Source organism: Onychostruthus taczanowskii, unplaced genomic scaffold, assembly GCF_017590055.1.
Source record: "Onychostruthus taczanowskii isolate IOZ18803 unplaced genomic scaffold, ASM1759005v1 scaffold145, whole genome shotgun sequence".
In the NCBI taxonomy this organism is placed as follows: domain Eukaryota; kingdom Metazoa; phylum Chordata; class Aves; order Passeriformes; family Passeridae; genus Onychostruthus; species Onychostruthus taczanowskii.
This window is the reverse complement of record NW_024498630.1, coordinates 527,458-552,973: the sequence shown is the minus strand read 5'-3', so window position 1 is coordinate 552,973 and position 25,516 is coordinate 527,458. Positions and strand designations below refer to the sequence as shown.

The window sequence follows — 25,516 nt, the reverse complement described above, 5'->3', positions numbered from 1 at the left end:
CTCTCTGAAAGGGGGCTGTAGCCAGGTGGGGGTCAGTCTCTTCTTCCAGGCAACCAGTGATAGGACAAGAGGATATGTGGCCTCAAGTTGCACCAGGGGAGGTTTAGGTCAGACATCAGCAAGATTTCTTTACAGAAGGGGTGACTGGACATTGTAATGGGCTTCTCAGGGATGTGGTAGAGTCACCATGCCTGGAGGTGTTAAAGGAAAGACTGGACACAGCCGTGCCATGGTTTAGTTGACACGGTAATGTGCAGTCATAGGTTGGATTTGATGACCTCAGGTCTTTTCCAACCTAATTGACTCTGTGGTTTTGTTAGAGGAGACAAAATGCCTGGGAAGGGCACACGATGCTTCCAATAATAGGTCTTCATTTTTTCAATGTTCTCCTCTGCAGCTATGCAGTAACCTGCCTGCCCACCAAGCAGAGAAGCATGTAAGGCCTTGCAAGACCTAAGAAAGTGGCACGGGGACTTGGCTAGAGGAGGGAGGCAGGTCCCAGCAGGGCTTTTGGAGGTAGTCCTCCTTGTCATGGTTTCGCAACCCAGTTCTTGGGTTCTTAAACTCCTCTCTGGGGCAGATGGGGGTGGTGACTTTGTCTGGGTGTGCTGCAGCATCTGCCCCACCCCACAGCAAACACCACCAGCCCACACCCTCCTGACCTCCTGCAGCAGCACTTCCCCTTCCCAGAGGCCAAGAGGTGGCAAGGGAGAATTTCTACGCCAGCACCTCCTTGCACCTAGCAGCACATATGCCTGCCTCACACGGCTGCAGGTAGGGGAGCGTGTTAGACCAGCTGCAGTGCACGGAGGTGAAGGCTTGTGTGTTAAGTCAGGGTACCAGCACTGGGAAACAAAACTGTTTCATACCCCTCTGCATTTAACACCAGCATAACCCACATGACTACTTTGCTTCAGTATCCCCCAAAGAGATTGGACAAACACTCTCAGCACCTGCTTCATATCTTCATTTATTTTTGTCTTTATGTGTGCATTTTCTTCCAACCACACCACATTTCTACAGCATCTTTACACTATCCACCACTTCATATTTCAGCAGTTCCAAGTTTCTCCAGTTAGCTGCTGGTATCACTACATAAGCATTTCACTCTTTCCTACAGATCCAGCAAATTTCCCAGTCAAGTCAGCTGTACACCATTAAACCTAAAAGAAGGTGAAGGTGTCCAACAGACTCAAGAAATGCAATCAAAGCCCATGCTCAAAGCTTGGCATGATTGGAAGTTAAATCAAATTTTGAAAGACATTGCTATTTGGCTTTAAAACACAGGATTACACTCAAGCATTTGCAACTGTATCCCCAGCATCAGTATTTGTCAAGGCTCAAAGAAAGTTACAGGTTTGCAAGAAGTCACATTTATAGTCAGAACCCTCACCCTTAGTTAATATCAGAACTGATACTGACCCAAGCCAGTGAAAAAACTATTTAACTCCAATTAAAACCTTTAAAGTATTAAATGTTTCCTAAAAATAAAAAAAAAAAAAAACAAGAAGAAACCCTATTTGATTACTCAAGAGCATTAACAGAGAAAGATCTGAAGCATTAAGTCCGTGCATGACTGACAAAATCCTTGCATACAGCAAATTTACAACAAATAACAATACACCCTGAAAGAATGGCGGGAGGGGGAGGGAGGGAAAATCAGTAAATTCAGAAAGGGCAAGCAGAAAAAGTAGAAGTAACAGATCTAAGTCTATGAGGATATACAGGGTTGCTACAGGCCACACACAAAAATCAGATGAACAGTCAAAGCAAAATGTTCAATTTTTTACCCTCCTTGCTTATTCAGGAGGTCACTGGTCAATGTACAGATGAAATGCATTTCTAGGTATAATACCTAAAAAAAATAATTTGTACAGGAACAAAATTACTCAAAGCACGTAATTTCCTAAGCTAAAACTAAACAGCACTGGGTATGAAATTCTTTAAAACATTCACCTGCAAAATGAAGAGACCAAAAACAGCTTGGAAGCCCCCTGCATGGTGATGGACCTGAGCACCTAAGGCAGCATCTCTGCTGTTCGCCACTGCTCACTGTGGTACAGAACACTCTGGTTTGGCTCTTATGTACCTCATGTTACTGGCCTAACTCAAAACTAAGCCTGCTCTATTTTCAGTTGTGTTCTCAGTCTATGCCTCCTGTAATGTATCACTTAATTCGGCATTAAAACACTTCCTCATAACATGGGAGCAACGTGCTGCTGTCACGTTTTAAAGTGAGGGAAGCATAGCAGATGCAACAGCTGCTGCCAAGCCAGATGAGGTGAGAGCACTTGGTTCATCCACTGTCACTAACAGAAAGATTTCTGACGTCCTGCAGGCCTGCAGGTCCAGCCCAGCACAAATGTGACAGTCCAGTGAGTTACAGGCTGAAAGAAAAAAACAAGCTCAGCATTGTCTGGGGCATCGGGGGCTGGAGCTCCCAACACCCAGGTAAGGCTTGCAGCATGGAAGTCAGAAGTTGGTTCCACACCAACTCTTGCTTACTGTCTCTATTTATCAGTGAAGACTGCTACCGAGAGCAGTTCATGATTTCTTGACCACAATGAAAAAGAATTGCAGTTTTCAGAAGTGGTCCCTGAAGTTTCCCTACTGACTGTTTATAGATATCGTAATAAGACACTAGACAATACATTTTAAAAACATATTTCAATTGTACTATATGTTATTTTAAACTGTGAAAATCTATCTGGCTTGGTAATAAACCAAATTTTTATGCTCTATGCTACTTTGAAAACGTGTTTCACATGCCCAAAGACAGTTTTCCTATGTCATATACTAGGGAACTTATCCCACTGCTCACTGAGAAGGTGCATCCCCTTTCATACTCACAAAACACTACTAATTGTTCCTCATTTCTGCAATTAATTTGATTTAAGGGACAAGCAGAGGTAACAAATTCAATTGCTTGGGGTTGGATTTTTTTCTTGTGAGGTTAGGAATATTTTTGGGGGAAGGAGTGTGCCTGATTTTTATCTTTAGATAGGCAAGAGGGGAGAAATAAAATTACTATCATGAAGAGAAGATCAAACTAAATTAAAAGACAAAAAGAATTAATACTTTACTTCACAAATATCCCCTATTAGTCATAACTTTTAAGGCTTACAATGCTTACACAGTTTGGTTTTTTTAGAACACTCTATTGTTTCATATAGGAGCACACGAAAGCCAGTTTTAGTGAAAAAAATTCTTCCATCCCCATGTTAAGTTTTGCCATTAAAAAAAAATTAAATTTCACTAAAGTCCTGTAGACAAGACTCTGTCCATGGATGATCCCTCAGGCCTGCAGAGCACAGAACTGCTGAAACACAGCCAGAATGTGGTGGTCCAGTTCAGCTGTGAACAGGAGGTTCTCTAGCGTCACCATGTACTGCTGGATTATCTGGTGGTGCTGGCAGATAAAAAAACAAAAACAAACCACATATGTTTACTGTTTTTACATTTATATCAGAATAAGCAGAGAAGTCAAGATATGCAAGAATCACAAATGTTCTTATCTGAATTGTTTAGCACATCTAATTTCCACAACACAGCAGCAATGGATAAGAAAAGCATGATGTAGAGGCAGTGCTGACTGCAAGAACAAAGCCTGCGCTCTAATCTTGCCTTGTGTTCCCTGTAACTCTTCACACATGGATCCTGAGTTGTGTACAGGACAATGCCACTGCATTGGGAGAATCATGGTATTTCCTTTCCTCTGGAGACACATCTACTATCAGGGAAGGATTCATCGCAAGGGAGAATTACACCACTGCTTCCATTCTTCAACACATCTTGTGCTCGCACAGGTATAATGTCCTGTAACTAATCACTTTCATCCAGCCACCTGTGCTTATTAACTGCATTAACTGATTTAATACAGAGGAAAATATTAAAAAATCATATTTAATAGATATTTACGCACCTCACTAAAAGGAATCCTGCAATATTTTAATTCACTTATTTAAAACATGTCTATTTTAGCATTCTTGTTCACAACATTACCCTTACTAAAAACACAGTCAAGTGGAAGTCGGTGAAATTCATAACCACATCTTGAAATATCTTTGCAGTATGCTTACAGTGAGGAAATTGTCCACTCAGGATCAGTCACTCCACCAGTCTGAGGCAGAGATTTGGCCAGAGCCAGAGAGTTGTGACCGGCCCCACACCAGTCTCTGGGGAAAATGTGCTGCTGCCACCTACTGCTACTCTTGTGGAGCCTCAGCCCTCCATCAAACCAGCTTTCCCAATTAAGCATGGCCCCGCCAACACCCTTCCAAACTGAGAAAAGAAACTTACCTGCAGGAAGATCTGCTGCAACCTCTCTATACAGCTCTTGTACCAAGGTGTAAATACATCAATTCCACCAGTCTCGCAGCGCACTAAGTGCTCCGTTAACAACATAATGAAACGCTGCAGAGAAGAGAAAAAAAATCCAAACTTAGTCTCTTTAAACTAAAGAAGAATCCTAACCTAAGGCAAGAGGATCTGAGTGTCAGAAGCTTTGAACAGCACTGTGAGAATAACTGTTTTGCTTGGCAAATACTGAATTTAGTATGAAAATAAACCAGTTACCTTCTGGTTATTCAGGAAATTGTGTGCTAGCAGAACTCCTCCTAAGCACTTGAAACTCATCAGATCCTGCTCCAAACCAGTCTTTGCAGAGGGATGATCTGGATTGACTCTAACCCATGGTAAAGTCACCAACCCCTTCCCATATTCTTATTCCAAGAAACTGGCCAAGATAGTAGTGATTCTGAAAGCTTATAAATCAAGTAACTCCAAAATCTAAACTGAGAAGAGACTTTGACCATCATTACCTGGAATATAACAAGGAAGAGATTCTTCTGCTCACTCTGGGCTGACTCTACTTTTTCCTGCAAGCGCTCTATCTGCTCTTCCAGTGGTCCATCTTCCCGATCAGTGCTTCGGTCATCATCATCATCGTCATCATCACTGTCTCGCTGTAAATGATAACAACACAGGATTTAACCAGTAATTTGGCAGATGTGGATACCATTAATACCCTTCAGTTCCACGTGTGAAAAGGTCTGCAGAACTGAAGAGCAGCACACAATTCTGGATAAAAATTTGGAAGGAAAAATGTTAATATGGGAAAGCCCTGAAAAAAAAAATTACCAAGATTTCAGAGAAACTAGTGCAAGCATAGAGATTTACCAGAATTAAGGCATTTTCCTCCAGGAAGGTGCTGTGGCTGACAGCCCAGCTGAGGTGCCCTACACCAGGGCATGCAGCATGGGCAGCAAACAGGAGGAGCTGGAAGTCACTGTGCTACTGGGCAGTTATGACCTTGTTGTCCCTCCTGAAACTCGGTGGGATGGATCCCATGACTGGAGTGTGACTAACAATGGCCACAAGCTGTTCAGAAGGGACATGGGAAGAAAGCAACGGAGGGATTGCCCATCAGGAGTTGGATTGAGTGTGAAGAGTGTCTGAAGAACAGCCATGAGCAAGTGTAAAGCTGGTGGGTAACTATCCCAGCCGAGGCAGCACAGAAGGCTCGGTGCCTGAGACCGGCTCCCGACCAAGCAGAGTCCACAGATGGGAGTCTCCTTCCTCCGGGTGCGGGAGGCACCACGCTCACGGGCTCTGGTGCTGCTGGGGGACTTCAGCCACCCTGCATTGGAAAAGTAGCTGTAGGCAATCCTTGCATGCAAGCCAGAAAAGGGAAGTCAAAGAAGGTGTGTCCCCTGATAGACAATGCTGGTACACTGGTAACAACAAATGAGGAGAAGGCTGAGGAACTCAAGCTTCTTCAGAATTTCCTTTGCTGCCATCTTCAATGGTAACCCCTCTTCCCATATCTCTTTAGTGGACAAACAGGATGGGGACCGGGAGAGTCTCTCCCACACTAAGTAAAAATCAGGTTCATGGCCACCTGAAAAACATAAAAGTCTACAGGAGCCAATGAGATGCATCCTAGAGTCCTGAGGCAACCAGCTGATGTAGTTGCCAAACCACTCTCCATGACACTTGAAAAGTTGTGGCTGTCAGGTGAAATCCCAGATGACTGGAAAAGGGAGAACATTGTACTCATCTTTAAAAAGGGTAGAAAGGAGGACTCCTGGAACAACTGACCCGTGAGCATCACCTCTGTGCCTGGGAAGATCATGGAACAGATCCTGCTGGAAGCTGTGCTAAGGCACATGGAGGACAGGGAGGTGATTTGGGACAGCCAGCATGGCTTTACCAAGGGCAAGTCCTGCCTCACCAACCTGCAGGCCTCCTGTGATGGAGTGACTCCACTTGTGGACAAGGGAAGGGCAGCAGATTTCATTTAACAAGACTTTGACATGGTTCCCCACAACATCCTTCCCTCTAAATTGGAGAGAGGTGGATTTAATGGGTGAACTGTTAAATGGATAAGAAATTGGTGACATCCAGAGGGTAGTGGTCAACAAACCCGAGTCCCAGTCAGCGGGACATCAGTGACCAGTGGTGTTGCCCAGGGGTCTGTACTGGGACCAGTGTTATCTTGATTAATGGCAGACAAAGCAGTCAAGTGTACCCTCATCAAGTTTGCAGATGACATCAAGCTGAGTGGTGCAGCTGATATTCCTAAAGGACAGGATGCCATCCAGAGGGACCTGGACAAGCTCAAGAAGGGGCCCACAGGAATCCCATGAGGTTTAACAAGGCCAAGTTCAAGGTGCTGCACCTGGGTCAGGACAGCCCCCAGTACCAGCACAGGCTGCGGAAGAACAGATGGAGAGCAGCCCTGAGAGGACTTGGGGGGCTGGTGGCTGAGAGGCTGGACATGACCCAGCCATGGGCACTGCCAGCCCAGAAAGCCAAACATGTCCTGGGCTGCATCCAAAGCAGCGTGGGCAGCAGGGGAGGGAGGGGATTCTGCCCCTCTGCTCTGCTCTGCTGAGAGCCCACCTGGAACCCTGCACCCAGCTCTGGGGGCCCAGCACAGGGAGGACATGGACCTGCTGAAGTGAGTCCAGAGGAGGGACATCAACATGATCAGAGGGATGGAGCACCTCTCTTACAAGGGAAAGGCCATGAGAATTAGGTTTGTTCAGCCTGGAGCAGAGCAGGCTCTGAGGTGATCTAGCTGCAGCCTTCCAGTACCTGTAGGGAGTCCCTCCAAGAAAGAGGGACTAATTACAAGAGCATGCAGTGGTAGAACAAGGATGAAGGGCCTTAAACTGAAAGACATCAGGTCTAGATAAGAAATAGGGAAGAAATTCTTAACTGTGACAGTGGTGAGGCACTGGAACAGCTTGCCCAGAGAAGCTGAGGATGCCCCATTCCTGGGACTGTTCAAGGCCAGACTGGAAGGAGCTGGTCTAGTGGAAGGTGTCCCTGCTCATGGCAAGGTGATCTTTGAGGTCCCTTCCAACCCAGGTCATTCCGTGATTTCACGGTTTATTTAAGGGAAACACAGTGAAAGGTAATACGCCTGCTAACTTTATCATTACATTGTAATGAATAACTTTATTTTAAAAAAAAATCTGGCTTAGATTTTTTTCAAATTGTATCTACTGCAACAAGACAGGTAATTAGTTAAATAAAGAGTTCTGAAATCTCAGGGCTTTAAAAAATAATGCACCCAGTGCAAATTCTCTCCTGCACTTTGTGCAAGAACTCAAATGAACCCAGCTAGTTAGCACAACAGGAAGGCTGAAGACTGGAGCCAGTGTTTTGAAGTGGGGACTCCCCATATTCATGATCAAAAAAGCTACTCTCAAAGACTAGAAAGGGTCAGCACAGAAACTGATCTACTAACTAGGAACATGGCATGCTTCACTGCATCAAAACCAACACAAAACTACCACCACCCACAAAATACAACTAAGAACCAGCTCAGGTGACTAAGTCTTAAATGAGGCATATAGGAGGAAAGAGATGATCTGATGGATTACAGCAAATTCAAACACAAGACACTGCTTTAGTATAATATAGTTGTTTTTGTTTCTGCAAAGGCATCCATAAATTACCAGATTGAAACTTTAAATATCTGTAAAAGAAGCATGTGTAACTTCGGATAAATGTGTTAAGCCACTTACAGCACAGGAAATGAAGTTCACAAGACAGGTATAGCTCTGAATCAGTATAAAAAATGAAAACTTACCAGAGCAAGTGAGAATTTAATTTTATTCTCTCTATAGGAACTTGCCTTTTCCCCATCTACAAAGGTTTTCTGAACTCAAAACACCCAAGGACCAAGATAAAGCATACAAGCCTTGGACTCATTCCCTGGTAAGGCAACTCCCTTCATGCTGGGGAAATCATAAGTTGATGGCATACTTCCTCTAAAAGGAATGGTCATGCAGCAGAGCAACGGCCCGCAGAACTACTCATTGTTGCATACAAATGTCTCTTCCTGCCACAATACTCATTTAAAGTACTAAGTAATAAAGAGCTTCAGCAAGAGACAAGGACAGAAATTAAAACACTGGTATATTTAGAGATGCCAGAGAAGCTCTTTGCTTCACAGAAAGATCAATGACTGCAACTAAGTCTTCCATAATCACAGGCATTTATTAACTGCTCATCAATGTAGACTGTGGAGGCAACCAGGATAGCTGTTGCTGTGAGTGAAAGAAACAAGAAGGGGCTGGGATGAACCAACACTGGCAAGCTGTGAGTTATTAGTGATCTCACAACAGAAGCTTCTGGATAAATGACTGACTTGAGGAGCTTTCTTCAAAAAACATCAGCAAGCTCTGTGTCACATTTTGACACTAACCTCATTCAAAATTTTGGAGCTAGCTAAGGGTTTTATGCAGGTAAACACACTTACAGACCTCAAAGAAACACAGAAATTCTCTCTTGCTTTCTGCAATTCAGCGTATTCATAAACTGAGTTAATTCTGTCATAACTAAGTACTACATTTAGCCAAGCTTCCTCGGGCCCTATCTTTCCCAGATGCCACAGATGAAGACACTCACTCCATTTTACTGGCCCACTTGAGACAACAGAACACAACAGCAGCTGCTTCCTCATACAGTTTGCTGTATTTAATAATGCAAGATCATGCAACCATATTCAGGAAAATAAGCTGGAAGAAGGAAGTGCCATGCCAGTGTCAGAATCCAGCAGCATCCATCAGAAGAACAGTAACAGCCAACTTCTCAATTGCAAATAGCTGTTTCTGTGCACTTCTGCATGGAAGCCACAAGAGCACTCTTTAATGGAACTTACTATGAATAATTTGTAACTGTTCTCTAATAAGGTAATTGGAATCCAGATCAGAAGGCAAGTGGTAGACATGTTCATATTGCAAGAGAAACTTGTGAGAGAGAACTTGAACTGACCAAATACATATGCACTCCTTTAAAAGACTTTACTAAATTCTTAAATTACAGCTAGGGCCAAGAACATGCATCTGATTTTTGATGTCTCAGTGCTACAGCTGGCCACACCTCTGCAGACATGCTTCCTGAACAATCATGTATTCAGTCCTTCCCAAAACCAACTGTGTGTCTGTACATCAGCATGAAGGCTTATATAACTTGGTTTAAAATTTATAAACAAATTACTCACTCTTTTGTGCTGCCTGGCCAATCTTGCTTTGGTCTCCTCCAGTTCTTTGTGAATCTTCAGGACATGCTTATTCATCTTACGAATTGTGGAATGTAAGATCTCCCAGATGTAAAACCTAGGAAAGACACACAGCTCAAAACACCACATTACACACTACTTGAAAATAGGAAACTAAATGTCATTTCTTAATAGAGAAATATAAGTGGGAGAATTAAAAAAATCTATGTATCATTCAAGGAGACATCTACCACAGTGAATGAACACTCAGCATACAGGAAAGCATACTTGTAACACACGAATTCTTAACAATCAGTTCTTGCCTATTTGTTGCAGTACACTCCAGAGTCAGAATTTCATTTCATGTACACACTGCAAGAATATTAACACAAAACTTGACTCCTCAGATTGAACAATCCTTCTGATCTCAATATGCAATGCACCAGTGGTGGTACAAGTTACATACCACCCCCCCCAAGGGCCATCTAGGAACAGCTCCACTTCAGCAGGCTTAGACACTACCAGCCAAACAACACTCTAGCAGCAATCTTGCACCGTCACACCAACACTCCTACCCCAACTCAGAAAGAGAAGTGTTTAAGTGCGTATTTTTCTGTACTTTTTGTACAAAGGGCAAAAGCCCAATTGTACCTTATTCCACTACTGAGTTTTCAAAGATTGAACTATGTACAGGCAAGTTAAAATAGCAAATCAAAGACAAATAACAAGCCAAACCAAGTTCTTGTTACCTGGTAAAATCATGAGCCAGCTCTGAAGAAAAGATCCAGTTTGCTACTGCAGCACAGTCAACAATTTGCGTCCGAATCATCTTGTCCACGAGCACAGCAATCATCTGTATTTTGTGAAAGACAAAATTTGTGTAAAATATTCCATCCTCAGATAAAACCAGAGATGATCTGATGCAACTCTGTATCAGCGGTACTACTGAGTAATTTTGAATACTTTAACAAACTGGGTAGTCTAGCTTAAAACATTTCAAATGAGGGGATCTGTATCAATTACAATAAGCATTCTGACTCGGTTAACAACCATACCTACTTCTGAAAGTATCACTCCTTGTTAGCATACATACTCCCATACAAAAGCAAAAAATACAAAAATCAGAGTTGGAACTGAGGCCTTGAGAAACACGAGTGCTAGTATTTGACATCAAAGTACTCCAACCAGAGCACATATACGTGTCAGATCAGCATAATGAAGGAGCTGCTGTTAGCCTACTCTCCTTGAACTGCAGCAGCCCTCAAATATGACAGTAAGCTTTTCTCTACAGGGCCCATTAACCTCAGGACAGAATGAACGAGCATCGTGGAGTCAGTGAAAAGGCATACTTGCTACAGGCACTGATTCTGAGGGAGTTGCAAGCCATCTAGCAGGCAACTGCAAAGAAGAGTTACTGACTAAAGAAGATGCAAGCTGTTCAGAAAAAAGGGCTTATCTTAGTTACTCATGTGATTGAATGCCACAGTATCTAAGAACCACAGCCTGCACTGTATTTATCCTTACAACCACCCGTTGTCGAATGAAGTGTAACAAAGCCCCTTTTAAGGAAGGAAAATTAAAATAACTGAATGAATCATACAGAGGACTCAGCACTCAACTTTCAAGTCCCAGGATAGTATCCTATGCTTTATTTGTCTTTCTGCATTGCCAGGAAGGATTTCTGATTACTTAGCCTGGTCTTCCAAAAAACACACATCTAGGATTTTTAGAAAATATTTAATCTCAATGTTGAAGTTTCTCTTTATGAAGTCACCACCACCAGCTTGGTTTTGAGTCCAGGGACTACTGACTCCTGCTATTAAGTCATGACCTGCAGCACAGACCACTCATTAGTGCTTTAAGCCATATAAGCATTGCTGGTCTGAACCAAATCAAAGGATGTTCCCATAGACACGGGAGTAGGGTGAACAGCCTGAGAACAGACTTTGGACAAGTGTCCTGCTCTGAAAGCACCATTCCTTCCGTGTGACAAGGAGGCTGTGGACTTGGGAATAAGAAAGAAATGCTGGATCAGAAGCAAAAAACATGGAATTGCAGTAAAAGCAAGAGAAGAAAAGTCCCATGATTAAGCAGAACAGCAAACAGCAGACTTTCCTAAGTTTTGCACTTGAAATTTATTGAAAAGGATCTTGAATCATTAATAAAAATTTAACATGACTATTTAGTCTGGGTTTGAAACCTCCATTTCAATTTGGTAATGCTGTGATACAAGGGAATGAAGAGGAAGCTGATTCGATATTACACTGCAGTAATAAAATTTCTTCTGATCCAGTTAAATGGCAGCAAAAAGTAGGTCAGACTGTAAATGTCACATTTTCAAGGTCAGTAAACTGGGTAATAAGTTAAATTTTTTTTTAAATCCTCCTTTTATGATGTTTCTAAGAGAGGTAACAGCTTGCACAGGTATCTTCTAGGTGCTCCTTTTTACCACTAGAGAATAGACCACAAGTCAAGTAGCAGATGCAAGGATTACTCCTGGTTCTTGCTGGCATCACTTCGTACAGTCTGGCTGGTGCAACTGAGAGGCACAGCCTTCATTTTAGTAGCAGCAACAATAAAAACAATCTAAACTTTCCTTAAAATGACATTAGACAAGTTATTTTTAAAGGACAGAAAACAAACTTTACATTTTTTTAGACACATATAACCTCTGTGAGCTGAAACTCACAAAGATCCTTGACATTCCAGCCTCTTACCTGTGGATGATTCTTCCAAACTTCATACACAACTCTCAGAACATGAAGCTTCCCCTCATCACTTTCAGCAAGTGTTTTGAAGACTTCATGAAACCTTTTAACAGAAGTAAGTAGTCAATGGATAGGCTGGGACCAGGTCAAAAACGCAGCAGATATAAGGCAAGTGGTTTAGATCAGCCAAAAGAAAATAACGTGACTATCTACAGTATTTCTTAGACAACTATTCCCTGGAAAATATTACCATCCTGAGCTAAAACAGTCTACAAAGAAATGACATCTCCTAACAGCATCTTACATGGTAGTGGTGAACCTACTTCCCGAAGCTAGGCTACATTTCTCAGGCTCTCAAAGCAGGAGGCACTTTTCTGCTTCATGTGCTTATCTATACACAGCTGAACCAAAATTTGCTGCCTTTTTAGCCTTAGACCTTCCTCTTAACGTGTTTCTGCAACTTCAGACACTTATCCTAAGTGCCTCTTTTCCAAGGAGAGGCTGCTAAAAGCACCTATTTTAGCAGTTACTCAGACTGTTACGCTGCATTCATAGCCCAGCTTATTGTAATATAGCTATAAAGCATAAGAGGCTCTTCTTGATCTCTTGGCTGCCACTGTTGTCGTGCAGCAGAGAAAATACCATGGTCTAAGTATCTGAATCACCCTGCCTCTTTTACTCCTGACTGCAGGTTACTACCTGCAGTTTCTTATCAATTTTGCCTCTGTAGAGCTTCCAGTTTTTGTAGTTGTGCATGTTTTTGTAGTTGTTTTATCTATCTTTAGGAACAGACAGAAAAATAACTCATTAAGATGCATGTGACTACTTTTCATGTAACAAAACCACTTAAAATCAACTACAAAACATTAAGGATTAAAAATGTTATTTTAATTTTGCTAAAAAATGGTGCAGTAAATTCTTTGCAGTTCGAGCATATCTTTAAGGGATGAACTCCAAAGTCTTTTAGGATGGATTTTACTCTGCTTTGGTAGACAGAAGAAATGAACAACAGACTGCTTTGAAGTTTCCTTTTTTAAAATACAAATATAATTGTCCTAGATTCATATTCATAGTACAAGATATTGCGATGGCAGCTACCCAGTCACTGAAATGTAGGGAGAATCCCTTTTTCTTTGCCATAATCAGCAAATAAGCAATACACAAATGAAGTAATTTTCCAAACCTGTCTCATTCAATCACATGACTGCAATGCATATATTTCTGTTAACTCCATTCATAACGTACAATACATCTATATGCATAATCAGGATTTATACTACCATTCCTTCAGTAAGCAATGTCATTAGCTTTCCTAGTCATATTGCTTTGTGGAGTATCAAGTATGAAGCTTGCATTCTACTTCTTTCATCATGCAGTTCACTGTCAGAATTAAACTGTTCTGTGAGCCCAAAATAATGCACATATTATACTTACTTTGCCAGGGCGCTGAAGGAGTGGCTAAAAGACTTTGCAGCTAAATGGAGCAGAGTCTGAACAAAGACTTCTATTTTCAGAGGGTTGAAAGTAAATCCTTCACCTGCAAGTTATTTGAAGTTGAAACCAATAAATACGTCAAGTAAAGCATGTAAGCTACTCATACAGCTGTAGAGATAACTTATGGTTTTAGCTCATTTCACAAGAGTCCCACCAACACAGTTTTGCAGGGCTGAGCAAGGAGCTAGTAAAGACTCCCACAAAATATGCAGTTTCACGCTCCAATTTTGCCACGGAGAAGATGTGCAGGAAGCCTCTTCACCAACACGGAACTCTATCAGAGACGCACCACCCCACCAACATGTGACAGCACTGATGGCAGCAAAGGAAACTGCAGCTGTGCACCAAGACGAGGGCTGAGAAGGCCATAAAGATGGGGGCTAAGTGAGGAGGGGGGAAGGTAAGGATCATTAACGTACAGAGGCCAACCATTTAGGATATAGGAGAAAAGTCCACCAGGCATGTACATCAAATATGGTTACTATGGTGAATGGTGACAGGTGCTCTCCTAAAGCAGAAGACAGGCAGAAGGAAGAGCATTAATATGTAGGTAATGCCCAAAACAAATCAGGAAACATGACAGTGGATCCCAGGGGAAAAAAAAAAATCCACCAGATTATGGCTCTCTCTGCCTGTATAGCTGAGCCCCTGCAAATACTACAAAAATAATGAAGCATTTGCCATTGTTTAGATCACTTTTAACTCCCTCTCACACCCCTCATTCCATGAAACACTCAGGCTTTAGGAATGAGTTGCTGCCTGTGGCTGCAAGGCTAAGAGGAATGTGAGTAGTCCCACTGTGAGTTTTCATCTGTGGAACATGCCGGCCAGCAGGCTGTGGGACTGCCCTGAGGGGAGGTAAGCTCTTAGGGCAGAAGCACCGAATTTCAAAACAGTCCTCTGCAGCTGAGGCAAAGGAGATGTTATAAATTCTTTTATTCCATCAATAATTGCAAGAAAACACACCTCAAGCACCAGGCTATCTCTATTAGGAAAAAAAGGCATGCCTCTGCATGTAAGATGTTTACAAAAAAAAACTAGCAGTGGTGTATTTACTGCTAAATTGAAACCAACTACAATAAGGAAAAGCATACAGGTCTGTGAACCAACACATTCAGCTCCAAAGCACGGCAGATCAGTCTACACACAGAATAAATGACAGCTTGTTAAAGGATAACAGCTTGTATCTTACCGTCATCATCATCCTGGTTTGGATTAGGTACATCTTTTAAAATGCTGAAGATTTCATCATTGCTGGCCTTATTTTTAATTGCAATTGTTAAACAGAGTGCCACAGTATATCCAGGAAGAGACCCTGAAGAAAAACAAAAAAAGGTCAAAATTGTGGAAAGGCAAGTAAGCACGTTTAACATCAGTCTGCCTTGCAGAGAAACAAGTACCCTTCCCAGCTACACCTAAAACTTGGTGTTTCCAATATCATTGTCGACCTCAATATGCCACAAAATTTTCTGGTCTTCATGTTAAATTCAAAATTTGGAGTAGAACTTTTAGACCTGAGCTCAAGCAATCACGTTCCTCACTAAAAGTCTATTTCAGTTTCTAAACAAGTTTCTAAAAATACAATACTCCCATGCTTTTCCACACTGTATCTTTGATGATTACACTTTTATGCTTAGGACTGTATTTACACTGAGCAATAAAAGGAATAATAAGGTCTCTCTCTACTTTAGTCTTTATGGTGTCTGCTCTTTCTGTATGCTCATTATATCAAGTTTACTGGTAAAATATTTTAGTGCTTCATGAAGTTCAAAAAATAATTTCTCATTATCACTTCAGATGCTGCTTTCCATAGTATTGTGTTCAAACAGGAGAAATAGATGAATTGTCCTTTCATCTAGGACAATTTTAGACTTGTGGCAAATAACACGGCACAACACCACAGCCATATCAGCAATATCTTGATATATCTGGATTTTCTTTGCTTCATAAGTAGCAGACAGCATTTTATTAGAGAGATCAAGGCTTAATACATATTAATTGCTCATGTGAAGAATATTTACCCATGCGAAAATCATGTATATTTGATCTGCATTCTTTTTTATCAAGACACCTTATATTACTGTCAATCTAGTGTGCTCCCTTGCTCTGAAATACTTCTTCAACTTGACCACTAGTAATTTTAATACTTACTATTGCTCTCATCTCCGTATTTGTAAATGCACACGGGATTAGCAGGACTGAGGACAGAAAAACTTGCAGGAACAATGTCTATTATTCGCTGATGGTAGGAGAGTCTGGAAATAACAAGTTTCACATAAGTAGAATTGAAAAGGGAATAACACCACAGCTAAAGAGTCCTCTATAATGTTTTTTTCTCAATTTAATGTCCATAGAACAAGATTCAGAATGCCTATACAACAGAATGCTAGTTTCTGCTGGGTAGTAAGAGCTGAGTAAACCAAACTTACTAGAACATGCTTTCTATTTTAACTCTGTGATGCTAGAGTTGCAGCTTCATACAATTAATTTGCCTTATGAAAAGGCTGCCTGGTAAAAAAAATTATGCAAAAACCTGTGATGTGCTGCAGAAACCTAGTAAGATGTCATTATTCGAAGCAGGAAAAATACCAGACCAGACATCTTAATTTTACTTTTCAGGTTCATTCACTCTCACAAAGACATAATTTGCTATCAAGAGTTTTCACTGAAATGGAAGACTGTCACACAAAAAAAATGCATTTGTTGTGCAGCACACTGCTTTCACACTTCAGATATGGAATTCACCCAAACATTGATTGTTTTCACATAAGATGCTGAATAACATAGGCTTTTTCAACTCCTTCTCTCTCCTACACCACTCTAATCTCAACAATTTTAAGCCCAGACTACTTATCAGAACTACTGATTATGTAGTCTTGTTGTGTTTGGAGATTTGGTTTGTTCAGACAGTTGTTTGTTAGTTTAAAGTAAATGAAAATGAGAGGCACCTAGAAAAATCAAGACTAGGTTCTCAATTTTTAGTAAAATTAATGGTCAGTTCCCTCTACTTCTGTGCATGCTGAATAGTTTCCATGAATATAGCCTATATTTTCTTCCCATGCCTATGGTGAAGCATGTCTTTATGTAACTACAGTGTGCATGGATAGCTCACTACTGTCTGCACCACGTGTTTCTCCCTCTCTTTAAAGCAGTGTCCTACAGCTGGTAAACCAGATTAAAAATCATACAAACAACAGACTCATCTTTTAACTGAAAATTAATTGTATGAATAGATGTGCCCAAGACAAGAGTCAAGTTAAAAGGACTCCGACAGTATTCAGATGAAACTTTGCCTTGAATGGCAACTATGGAAAGATCTTACTTACCGCATGCACTTTTCCAAAACCTCTCTCACAAATTTGGGTTTGGGTTTTTCAAGGTCCTGAGTAAGACAATCTGACCTATTGAAGGACAGAATATAATGGCTTTTAGCAAAAGCATTTAGTCTTTTTAGTCTCTTTTTGGCTTGGTCTGATAGTACAAAACACTCACGGTCTGAAGACAATGGGGGTGATGCACCATTGGAGTGTAGGCACTTTAAAGCCATTCAGGCAAGTTAATCACTACTTCCTTATGGGCAATTAGCATTGCTGGAATCTCTTCTCCTTGTGATAGATTTTCAAGTAACCTCCCTTCCCCCACATTAAAAATTATTTGTGGCTATGGTTAGATGGCTCTCCCTTTCCTTAGGAAAGGAACCTTGAGTGATTTCATAGTCTTTCTCCCTCAGCTCTTCTGGCTGATTTCAAATGCATTGCAGGTAGAGAAAAGCCTGAAATACAGTTACAGCAAGATTTGTGAAAAGAATCTCTTGTGAGAGAGATCCACAAAAGCATTGCCATCAGGGAACATCGTGGCAAACTAAAATTACCTCATTGAAAACTGCTGCCTGGTCAGTCAACATGGATGCACACCAGGATAGCCACAAAGCACCTCCACAAGAGGACAGTGCAAGAAATTTAAGTAAAGCCACAGAACCCTATCAGAAGGCTGATAAACCCCCCTGCCACAAGGACTCCCAGGCAGATCACCTACAGAATGCAGGTATAGTCAACAGCCTGTGGAAATTACTCCATGGAGGACTTGGCCTCAAGGGAATCTCCCTTGCTACATGTGTGCCTGGAATGGAATTCTCAGGGAACCTGTGCTCAGAAATTAATGGATGCGGAGATCGACAAATGGACTCCAGGGAGCTCCTGCTACAGATGCAGGATCAAAATGTGGCATAGTAAGAACAGACAGCAAGGCAAGCTCTGAGGGAACTTCAGGCACAAGGATTTGGCAGGTGGGAAAAAGACCACAAGGTCTCAATGATAAAAGTTATAATGAAAGGTTTAGGGTAGGGCAGAGAGCAAAACAAGAGAATGAATTCAGGATACAAAGAGTCAGCACAAACCAAAGTACAGAAAAGGTACGTGGAGGCTTTTAGGAAAGTTTGGTAGCAACTGACAGAAAGTGCAGGACAAATTAAAGGGATCACATTTCTGCTTCCCCTCTTTAAGGTTTGAGATTTACCAAAAAGTTCACCAGGGACAATACAGTGATTAAAGAGATTACCAAGATAATCTACCACCAAATGATGGTGGACAGATAACAAAAGGTCTCTGATAAGCTAGAGGAAAGCCATTAACAGGGCCACCATACTATGATACTTTCCAGATGTGTTTGAAATGTTAAGGTTTTAGCAATATCTGGTTTGAATCCAAAGGATAGAAACTTACCAGTCTTCCCAGCTCCAACGGAACTGAAAGTTGCTCAAGTGGTGCGAAAACCAGTTAATAAATCTTAATAAAAAAACCAAAACAAAAAAAAAAAAAACAAAAAAAAAAAAAAAAAAAAAACAAAAAAAAAAAAAAAACCAAAAAAACTCTGTTAAATGTCAGAAGTGCAGGAAAACTTTCAGTTGAGCTTTTCTTATAAATGCATTCTACTTTTCCAAGACGAGCCTAAACTATTTAAGCTATTACAGCATTAAACAAGTTGTAATGACGGAGATACAAAAGATTCCATTTGTAGTCAAAAAGCAAAATAGCCTGCAAAGCATTTCACATGAAGAGATGAAGTATTTAACTACCAATTAAAATGTAAACTTACTGTGAATACACAACATTTTTAATGAGTCATTAACTACTCTCCTACTCAATGCAGACTTCACTGAAAGGCTAAAATCACCACCATTTTCCTCCTCTGGGTGGCACAGATGCCATCATCTTACAAGTCACACCCCCGACCACTAGGGAGCAGGCAGCAGAGTGCTGCACAACCATGAACAATTCTGAACATGGAAAGCTGTCACTGATCTTAACTATTCTGCACAGACAGCTGGACTTGCAGGGGGGCGTTCCTGGGAGGAGAGGCAAGTAGTAAATCCTCTGCTTTCCATGCAAATCACTCAAAGCCAGAGCTCACAAAACATTCTGAATAACATCAGGTAGCTCTAATAAGGCTTTCTGACTACTCTTTCCACAACCAATGTTTTCTTCTACACTGGATATCGAGGAATGTTTTCCACCATCTCCAAAATACATTTACCTGTCCACACACGTAGTGCTCATTGTGTCCAAACGCATGTAGAGCATTTCTGTGGCTTGTGCAAGCTTAAAGTTGCTTATTAAGGTTTACAAAAAAGAAGTAGGTAAGTCAGATGTTTTTAATTTGCAGTTTTTAATAGAATGTCATCAACTTTTTGTATTGGAGGCTCCCTGAGCCTACTCCAAAATCAGGTAAATTAAGTAAGTCCACAGTAGAAAAAGCAAAGACTATTTTGAGTTCCACCCTGTAATCCCAATTTGTTCTTATGGCAACAAGACTGCTGGCTTCTTCTACAGAAGGACAGAATTCACACCATGCAACAAGCAATGCAAGTGCTCCAGTAAAAGCTTCCTGCAGATACTGTGAAATACTAATACTGTAAAATATTAATAGTATTTATTACTGTCCCATCAGCTACAGAACAAATAAAATGAAGACTGCATTTCATAAGTGCTCCTCAGGAGCACAGAAAGGATACAACTTGTGGTAAGGAGCCAGGCTGAAGTTTGCACAGCTCTATCAGCAGCGTTGTGTACATGACTTCAATATGTGGTGGAGACGGCAGCTGAAACAACTCTGCAAATATTACCTGTGGGAGAGGAAATCACAGAATAAGAACACAGTCCAATGTGTAAGAGGCAGTTGTAACACAACACTGTACTAATACAGTCCACTCTAACTGCTCTTATCATTTCATGCTAACTCAACACTGGCATTACACATCTATTATGTCAAACAAACATAGCACATAACAGTAGAAATGGGCATAGTTAAAAGAATATATGCATTAAAATTACATTTTTATCTTTTCCATTGTGTTCTCTTTTCTCCTATACAAAACTGTATATAAATAAAGACAGAACTTAAAACTGAGAATTACAACCAGCATTTCATACAACAAACACATACGCTCACCACCCCTTGGAGAAACCCTTCTAAGAAACATGAAAATAATCCTGCTGTCAGCATTTGTGTTCTTCTTTTAAAGTTTGCCTATAATAACAGCATGTCAAACTCTGGGTGCTAGAAAAAAAAAATCATCACTGTACAACATCCACTTTTGAGTTCTGTTTATTTTGTATTCCACTCTCAATGAAATTTGAATTACATCAAAGGAGTCGAGAAACTGATTCATTATGGTTGATCAGTTTCCTCTTTAAATTTTTGAATGAAGCTTAAAGGAGCCTTTTTTTTTTTTTTTTTTTTTAGAAAAGTCTTACTTGTATAAGAAATTAACATGCATTTATAGATTTCGAAAACATCACAAGAAAACACATTGGCTAGAACTTTGAATTTTTGGTGAAAATTAGTGAATATGGCTCTGCAACTTGAAAACAGTTTTCAATGAAGGCAGTAAAAGAAGATCTGTGCTGCTCTGCTGGTACACATAACCATTACCTAGAATTCTCAAGTAAGGAGATGTCCCAAAGGAAACATGTTGCTACTTCACTAGAACTTCTTTTCAAGGCTAGTAGGACAAAATAATTTAGACGATTCAAACATAAAATCATGCAGAATGGCTGAGTCTAACTGGAGATCATCAAGTCAAAAGCCCCCTGCATACTGCAAGAGTCACCTAGAGCAGGTTGCTTAGGGCTGTGTCCTGCTAGGTTCTGAACTTCTGCTACTCTAACAACAGTGCTTAATCACCTTTGCATTAAAAATAGATTTTTCTAATGTTTAAATTGAGTCCCTTGAACTTCAGTTTGTGCATGTTTCCTCTTATATTTCAGTTTAAAATTGAATGCACCAAGTTAAAATGACAACAACAGCACAAGACTATCACTCAATTGTACATAAACCTGCTCATTTAAAAGCTGTTGGTTGAATTTAATAAAATTCTGGTTGATTCCCAAATCAAACTGTAATTTAAGGAACTTATAATGGAACTAACAGGGATGTGTTACTCATGAAATAACGGAGCACTAAAGAGGTGATCTATAAAATCCATACCTCTACTATGTGGTAGTTCAAAGGGATCTTGTTATTTCCCGGATAGCTCAACAGCTGTGCAGCACTGTAAAACCACAGACACATTAAATTCAAACATAACACAGCAAATGTGATGGAAAACTCAAGCAAGAGAATTACAGAAAACAAAAACAACACCAAACAATCAATAATCCTTCCAAAATCTGTTATCTGACCCTCAGAGCACCGATGGAAAGAAACAGCACGAGGATTCACTAGCACTGCCTAAACTACGATATGTAACAATGTGCAGCAGTAACACTGCTTGAACACTATCCTGCTACCCACAACGGTTTAGCACAGAAAGTCACAGTGATCTGTAATTGCAGCATGCGTACATGAAAAGGGGAAAAAAAAAATTATCCCAAACAATTAGATGTTCAGAATGACTTGAAAGTACAATTAAGCTAATGGTTTACATAAGAAACTCTCATGTTTCAAATGCCTTATCTTTTAATCGGTTATTATCACCTATCATTTGTGCAAAGCAAACCACTACCTCTGGCAAATCTTGTATCTCTCCTGGTCTTTTACTATCCTCTGAGAATTAATGAAGACTATCCCAGTAACAGCAACAACACCAAACAGCTGCAACCACGAAACTTTATCACATGCCATCACCAAAAACATTTCTCTGCCCATTTCATGCATATTATTCAGGATTTGATAGTTTTCATACAGAAGTGTGACAGCTGTGGTAAACCATTTTGGTTATCAATTATCCACATCAGATAGTGTTTGGGCAGAAATAAAGAAAAGTGCCCTGACTGCCTCCTGGCACAGCTGAATTGAAACTGATGAAATCTGGCCCTGCAGTGACTCCCCAGAGTGAACTCAATTATCCCTGTCATGTAATTCCCACAGGAAGCACACAAAGGAGGTGTCCATAAACACCAGTGCTCAGTCAGCTGCAGATGAACCAGCTCCATGCTCACTGCCCCAACAAATAAGCATTCCAGGAAGCACAACATAACCACATTTTCCACAGAGATCCCACGAGGAATAAGGCACGTCTGCATACTTTTTGCAGCACATGTCGTATTACCAAGGGATTCCCTTCCCAAGAAACCACTGTCCTCTGGATTACACAGACTCTCTGCTATCTGGATGTTATGGATAAACAGTATTCCAGGCAACAGTTTCAGCACAGATAAATGTAGTAAATAAAGTTTTACACCACCAGCTTCAGGAAACATTTGATATGGAGCTCTTGCCTAACCAGTGCAGGACATATCCCCACTAGCACCAAAGCCATGGTAGCATTTAAAAAGTGCCACAGCCCCCCAGTATTAAGCTCCTCCTACCAAGTCTTTCTCTCTTTCCAGTGAGATTTGATGATGCAGTGGAGGTTCTCCTCTATTACAAATCTCTCAACGGAGTGGCTGCCAGGCATGACAGGACCCTGGTAAGAGAAAGTGAAGACCCATGAAGATCACTGCTAATGCAGTGGTACCACAGGCAACAAGTTTTCTTAGACACATTTGCAGGTAGAAAAAAGTAATCCAACATCCATATAAACACCATGAGGTCTCAGCTGTCCTATATCCTTCAGGACTGAAAAGCTGGTATGAATCATTTCCACACAAACCTCAGAGTCACCCATGTTTAAAACAAAGTGAATAGTGGGAGTCATTAAAAGAAGAGATAAGAACAAAATTAGAGAACATGATTCTAAGTTCACAGAGCATTTGCTTCTTCCCTTGCTTTGTGGAGTCACTGGGAAAAAAAAAACAAAACCCCAGCTAAGCTAGACTATAATAAAGCCAAGGAGTGGAAAGAATACACAATCATGGTCTTCTTCACTGCAAAACCCAGCAGCCAATAAGTGAAGGTAAAAGGCTGCAGACTCAATTTTGGTTCTGGCCTTCCAAGCACTCACTGTTCTGGGAGAGATAACATCACATTTTCACCAGTACTGCCCCAGGAACCTAACTGTGAAATCCTCTCGCCATTCCCCGCATCAATCACGTACCTCAGGGTCATCCGTGTAGTCAAACATTCTAAAAATAACCCTTGGCATCGGGTACACAGAATCTTCAGTGTGAGGTGGGGGTGTGAAGGGAGGCAGATTGTGTTGCAGTGCCTCACAGAGAACGCTGTCAAAAGCCAAGTAGGGCCTCAGGATATGCCGCTCTTGCCAACGGTCTTTTTTCAATTTCTGAATCTGAGACCAAAGGCAGTCTAAATACTGAAGGGAAAGGTGAGAAACATTAGATCTGCTGAATCTCTGTACAAAAAGGGCAGTTTCCTGAACTACCTGAAACGTATACATTCCATATTACATCCAGAAAAAAACCAAAGTTTCTTAAACTGCTGATTCAGTAAACCAACAAATAATTTAAGAACTCTAAACACCAGAATTATTCCTAAGTCCATACCGTTTTGTGTCAGTAATATTTAACTCCTGGCAATTTTTAAAACACCAACAGGCACCTCATGAGTCCCAGAGAAACTACACCAGTGAACAGTCACTGCTCTTTGGTGGTATTAAAAGTCCTAATATCCCGGCATGCTCACAGTTTCACAAAAAAAGTCCTTTTAACATGAAGCCCTGTAACGTGCTTGTAAAGTTCAAAATCAAACACTACAATTTACTTCATAACTTTTCCTCGGGGGCTTGCAGCAAACAACAGAATCCCCTCCTCCTTACTCAACACAGTCTCTTATTTCAGCCCAATACTTGGAAAAGAGCTCCCCCCACAGAACTTGTTGGAATCAATGGCAAACAGCAGACAAATCAAAGCATTCATACTCTTAGAGGTGCCTTCTAATTTCATGTAAAAGAACCTTGGTAAAAAATTATTTTCCCAGTTTTCTAAAGGAATGAAGTGTAAAGTCTAGTCACCTCTTCTTGTGGATGTGGTTTATCAGCAGTCCACACTTGCAGCATGGGTACATGAATCTTCTGGCGGCGTCTGTTTAAACAGGAAAGAAAACCTGAGTTTTAACAGACTTTAATTTAGGGCAGCAGTTTTGTTTTTTATTGTGAGTGTGCTACTATTTGTTCTCTTCAGCTGATGAATTCTACAGTAGATAAAAGCCAGGTTTGTGATACTTAAAATGTCTCCATTATAGTATCTTGACAAACGTTAACCTGAAGCACCTAGACAGAAAGCAACACTGCACTAATGCAACAATCGATCTGTACTAATAGCACACAGCTACAGCTGCTTCAGCATGAGCAGAGCAAGACCTTAAACGTACCCTAGAACTAGACAAGACCATGAAACTTTTCCAAGTCAAAAAACTCTTCACCTACTGCATTTTTAGGGCTTTGTTCCCCCCACTAAATAGCTCCCACCTGAAGCTTTAGAATACTTTAAAGTGAGCAATAATCAACACTATTACTTTACACTAAAATAGATACCAGAGAGAGTGTTTCTAACCAGTTACAGCTTACTTCAGATAACTTTCTGCCTGAGACAGGAGACGATCCATTTCAGCATCCTTCTTCTCATATAATTCCTTTCCAACCCAAGGCAAAGATGACAGAAATGCAAACATATACCAGTCACATCGCACCTGTAGGAAGGCAATATACCAAAACCTGAGTATACCAGTAAGCTCCAGCAGATTTTGTACACACACATTTTAATTTAAAACATCAGCAAGTTCTTTTGGGGGAATGTAAAGACCAGCAGTTGCAGACTGGATAGGCATGGCATGAGAAAAAAGATTCATGCTTGAAAAGTATAAGTTTTCACTTGAACTGTGTTAGGCAGACTTAAAAAATGGGATAAATGGCATCACTTTTGAAGTTCTCCCGGATATTGTCAGTACAGCAGAAAAGCTAGGCACACTGCAATTGCCAGAGTGAGGCAAAATAAATTCAATTTGGTCACTTCACCATAAAGGACCATACTTTCTTACTGTACACATATTTCCCAATTGCCACAGGCTCCTTTTACTAATACTGAGGAAACTGTATGCGCCAATCCATTTAGGTTGCTCTCCCTAAAACCTCCCTCTTCTAAGCATAAAGAAAGAACAAACAGTACAGATTGTGAAACAGGCCCAGGGAGCCTGCAGATCTTTTGCTTACCTGGGGTACGTCCTCCTCCTGTGTCACACTCACAAAGTTCTCAAACATAGCTACCATTGAAGGTGCAGCTATTACATGGCAGTTCACGAGATCGGACAGAAAACGTACCTAAAGAAGAGAAAAAAAAGTTTAGAAATGAACACTTTTTAAACTGGCTGCACAAGAACAAACATACATTAATGAAATAATTAAAACAAACCACTAATAGAAGTATAATACTCATTCAGTACCACAAAGGCTGTGCACACTGCACAG

The 25,516-nt window shown here is 40.8% G+C and overlaps 1 protein-coding gene across 1 annotated transcript in view; it reads right to left on the bottom strand.

Annotated features, from left to right (window-relative positions):
- Window positions 1-952: 952 nt before the first annotated feature.
- The window catches only part of NCBP1 (nuclear cap binding protein subunit 1), a 27,681-nt gene continuing 3,117 nt past the window's right edge, over window positions 953-25,516 (bottom strand). Inside the window, exons 5-23 of the mRNA XM_041398384.1 lie at window positions 25,262-25,369; window positions 24,620-24,741; window positions 24,065-24,134; window positions 23,192-23,407; window positions 22,524-22,621; window positions 21,202-21,265; window positions 19,727-19,837; window positions 19,249-19,313; window positions 18,438-18,500; window positions 17,043-17,117; window positions 15,868-15,971; window positions 14,909-15,031; window positions 13,657-13,759; window positions 12,232-12,325; window positions 10,264-10,367; window positions 9,518-9,632; window positions 4,821-4,964; window positions 4,300-4,413; window positions 953-3,409 (exon numbers count right to left, since the gene is read on the bottom strand). Coding sequence (XP_041254318.1) covers window positions 3,296-3,409; window positions 4,300-4,413; window positions 4,821-4,964; window positions 9,518-9,632; window positions 10,264-10,367; window positions 12,232-12,325; window positions 13,657-13,759; window positions 14,909-15,031; window positions 15,868-15,971; window positions 17,043-17,117; window positions 18,438-18,500; window positions 19,249-19,313; window positions 19,727-19,837; window positions 21,202-21,265; window positions 22,524-22,621; window positions 23,192-23,407; window positions 24,065-24,134; window positions 24,620-24,741; window positions 25,262-25,369 — 2,007 coding nt within the window. The 3' untranslated portion in view covers window positions 953-3,295. The remainder of the gene's footprint in view (window positions 3,410-4,299; window positions 4,414-4,820; window positions 4,965-9,517; window positions 9,633-10,263; window positions 10,368-12,231; window positions 12,326-13,656; window positions 13,760-14,908; window positions 15,032-15,867; window positions 15,972-17,042; window positions 17,118-18,437; window positions 18,501-19,248; window positions 19,314-19,726; window positions 19,838-21,201; window positions 21,266-22,523; window positions 22,622-23,191; window positions 23,408-24,064; window positions 24,135-24,619; window positions 24,742-25,261; window positions 25,370-25,516) is intronic.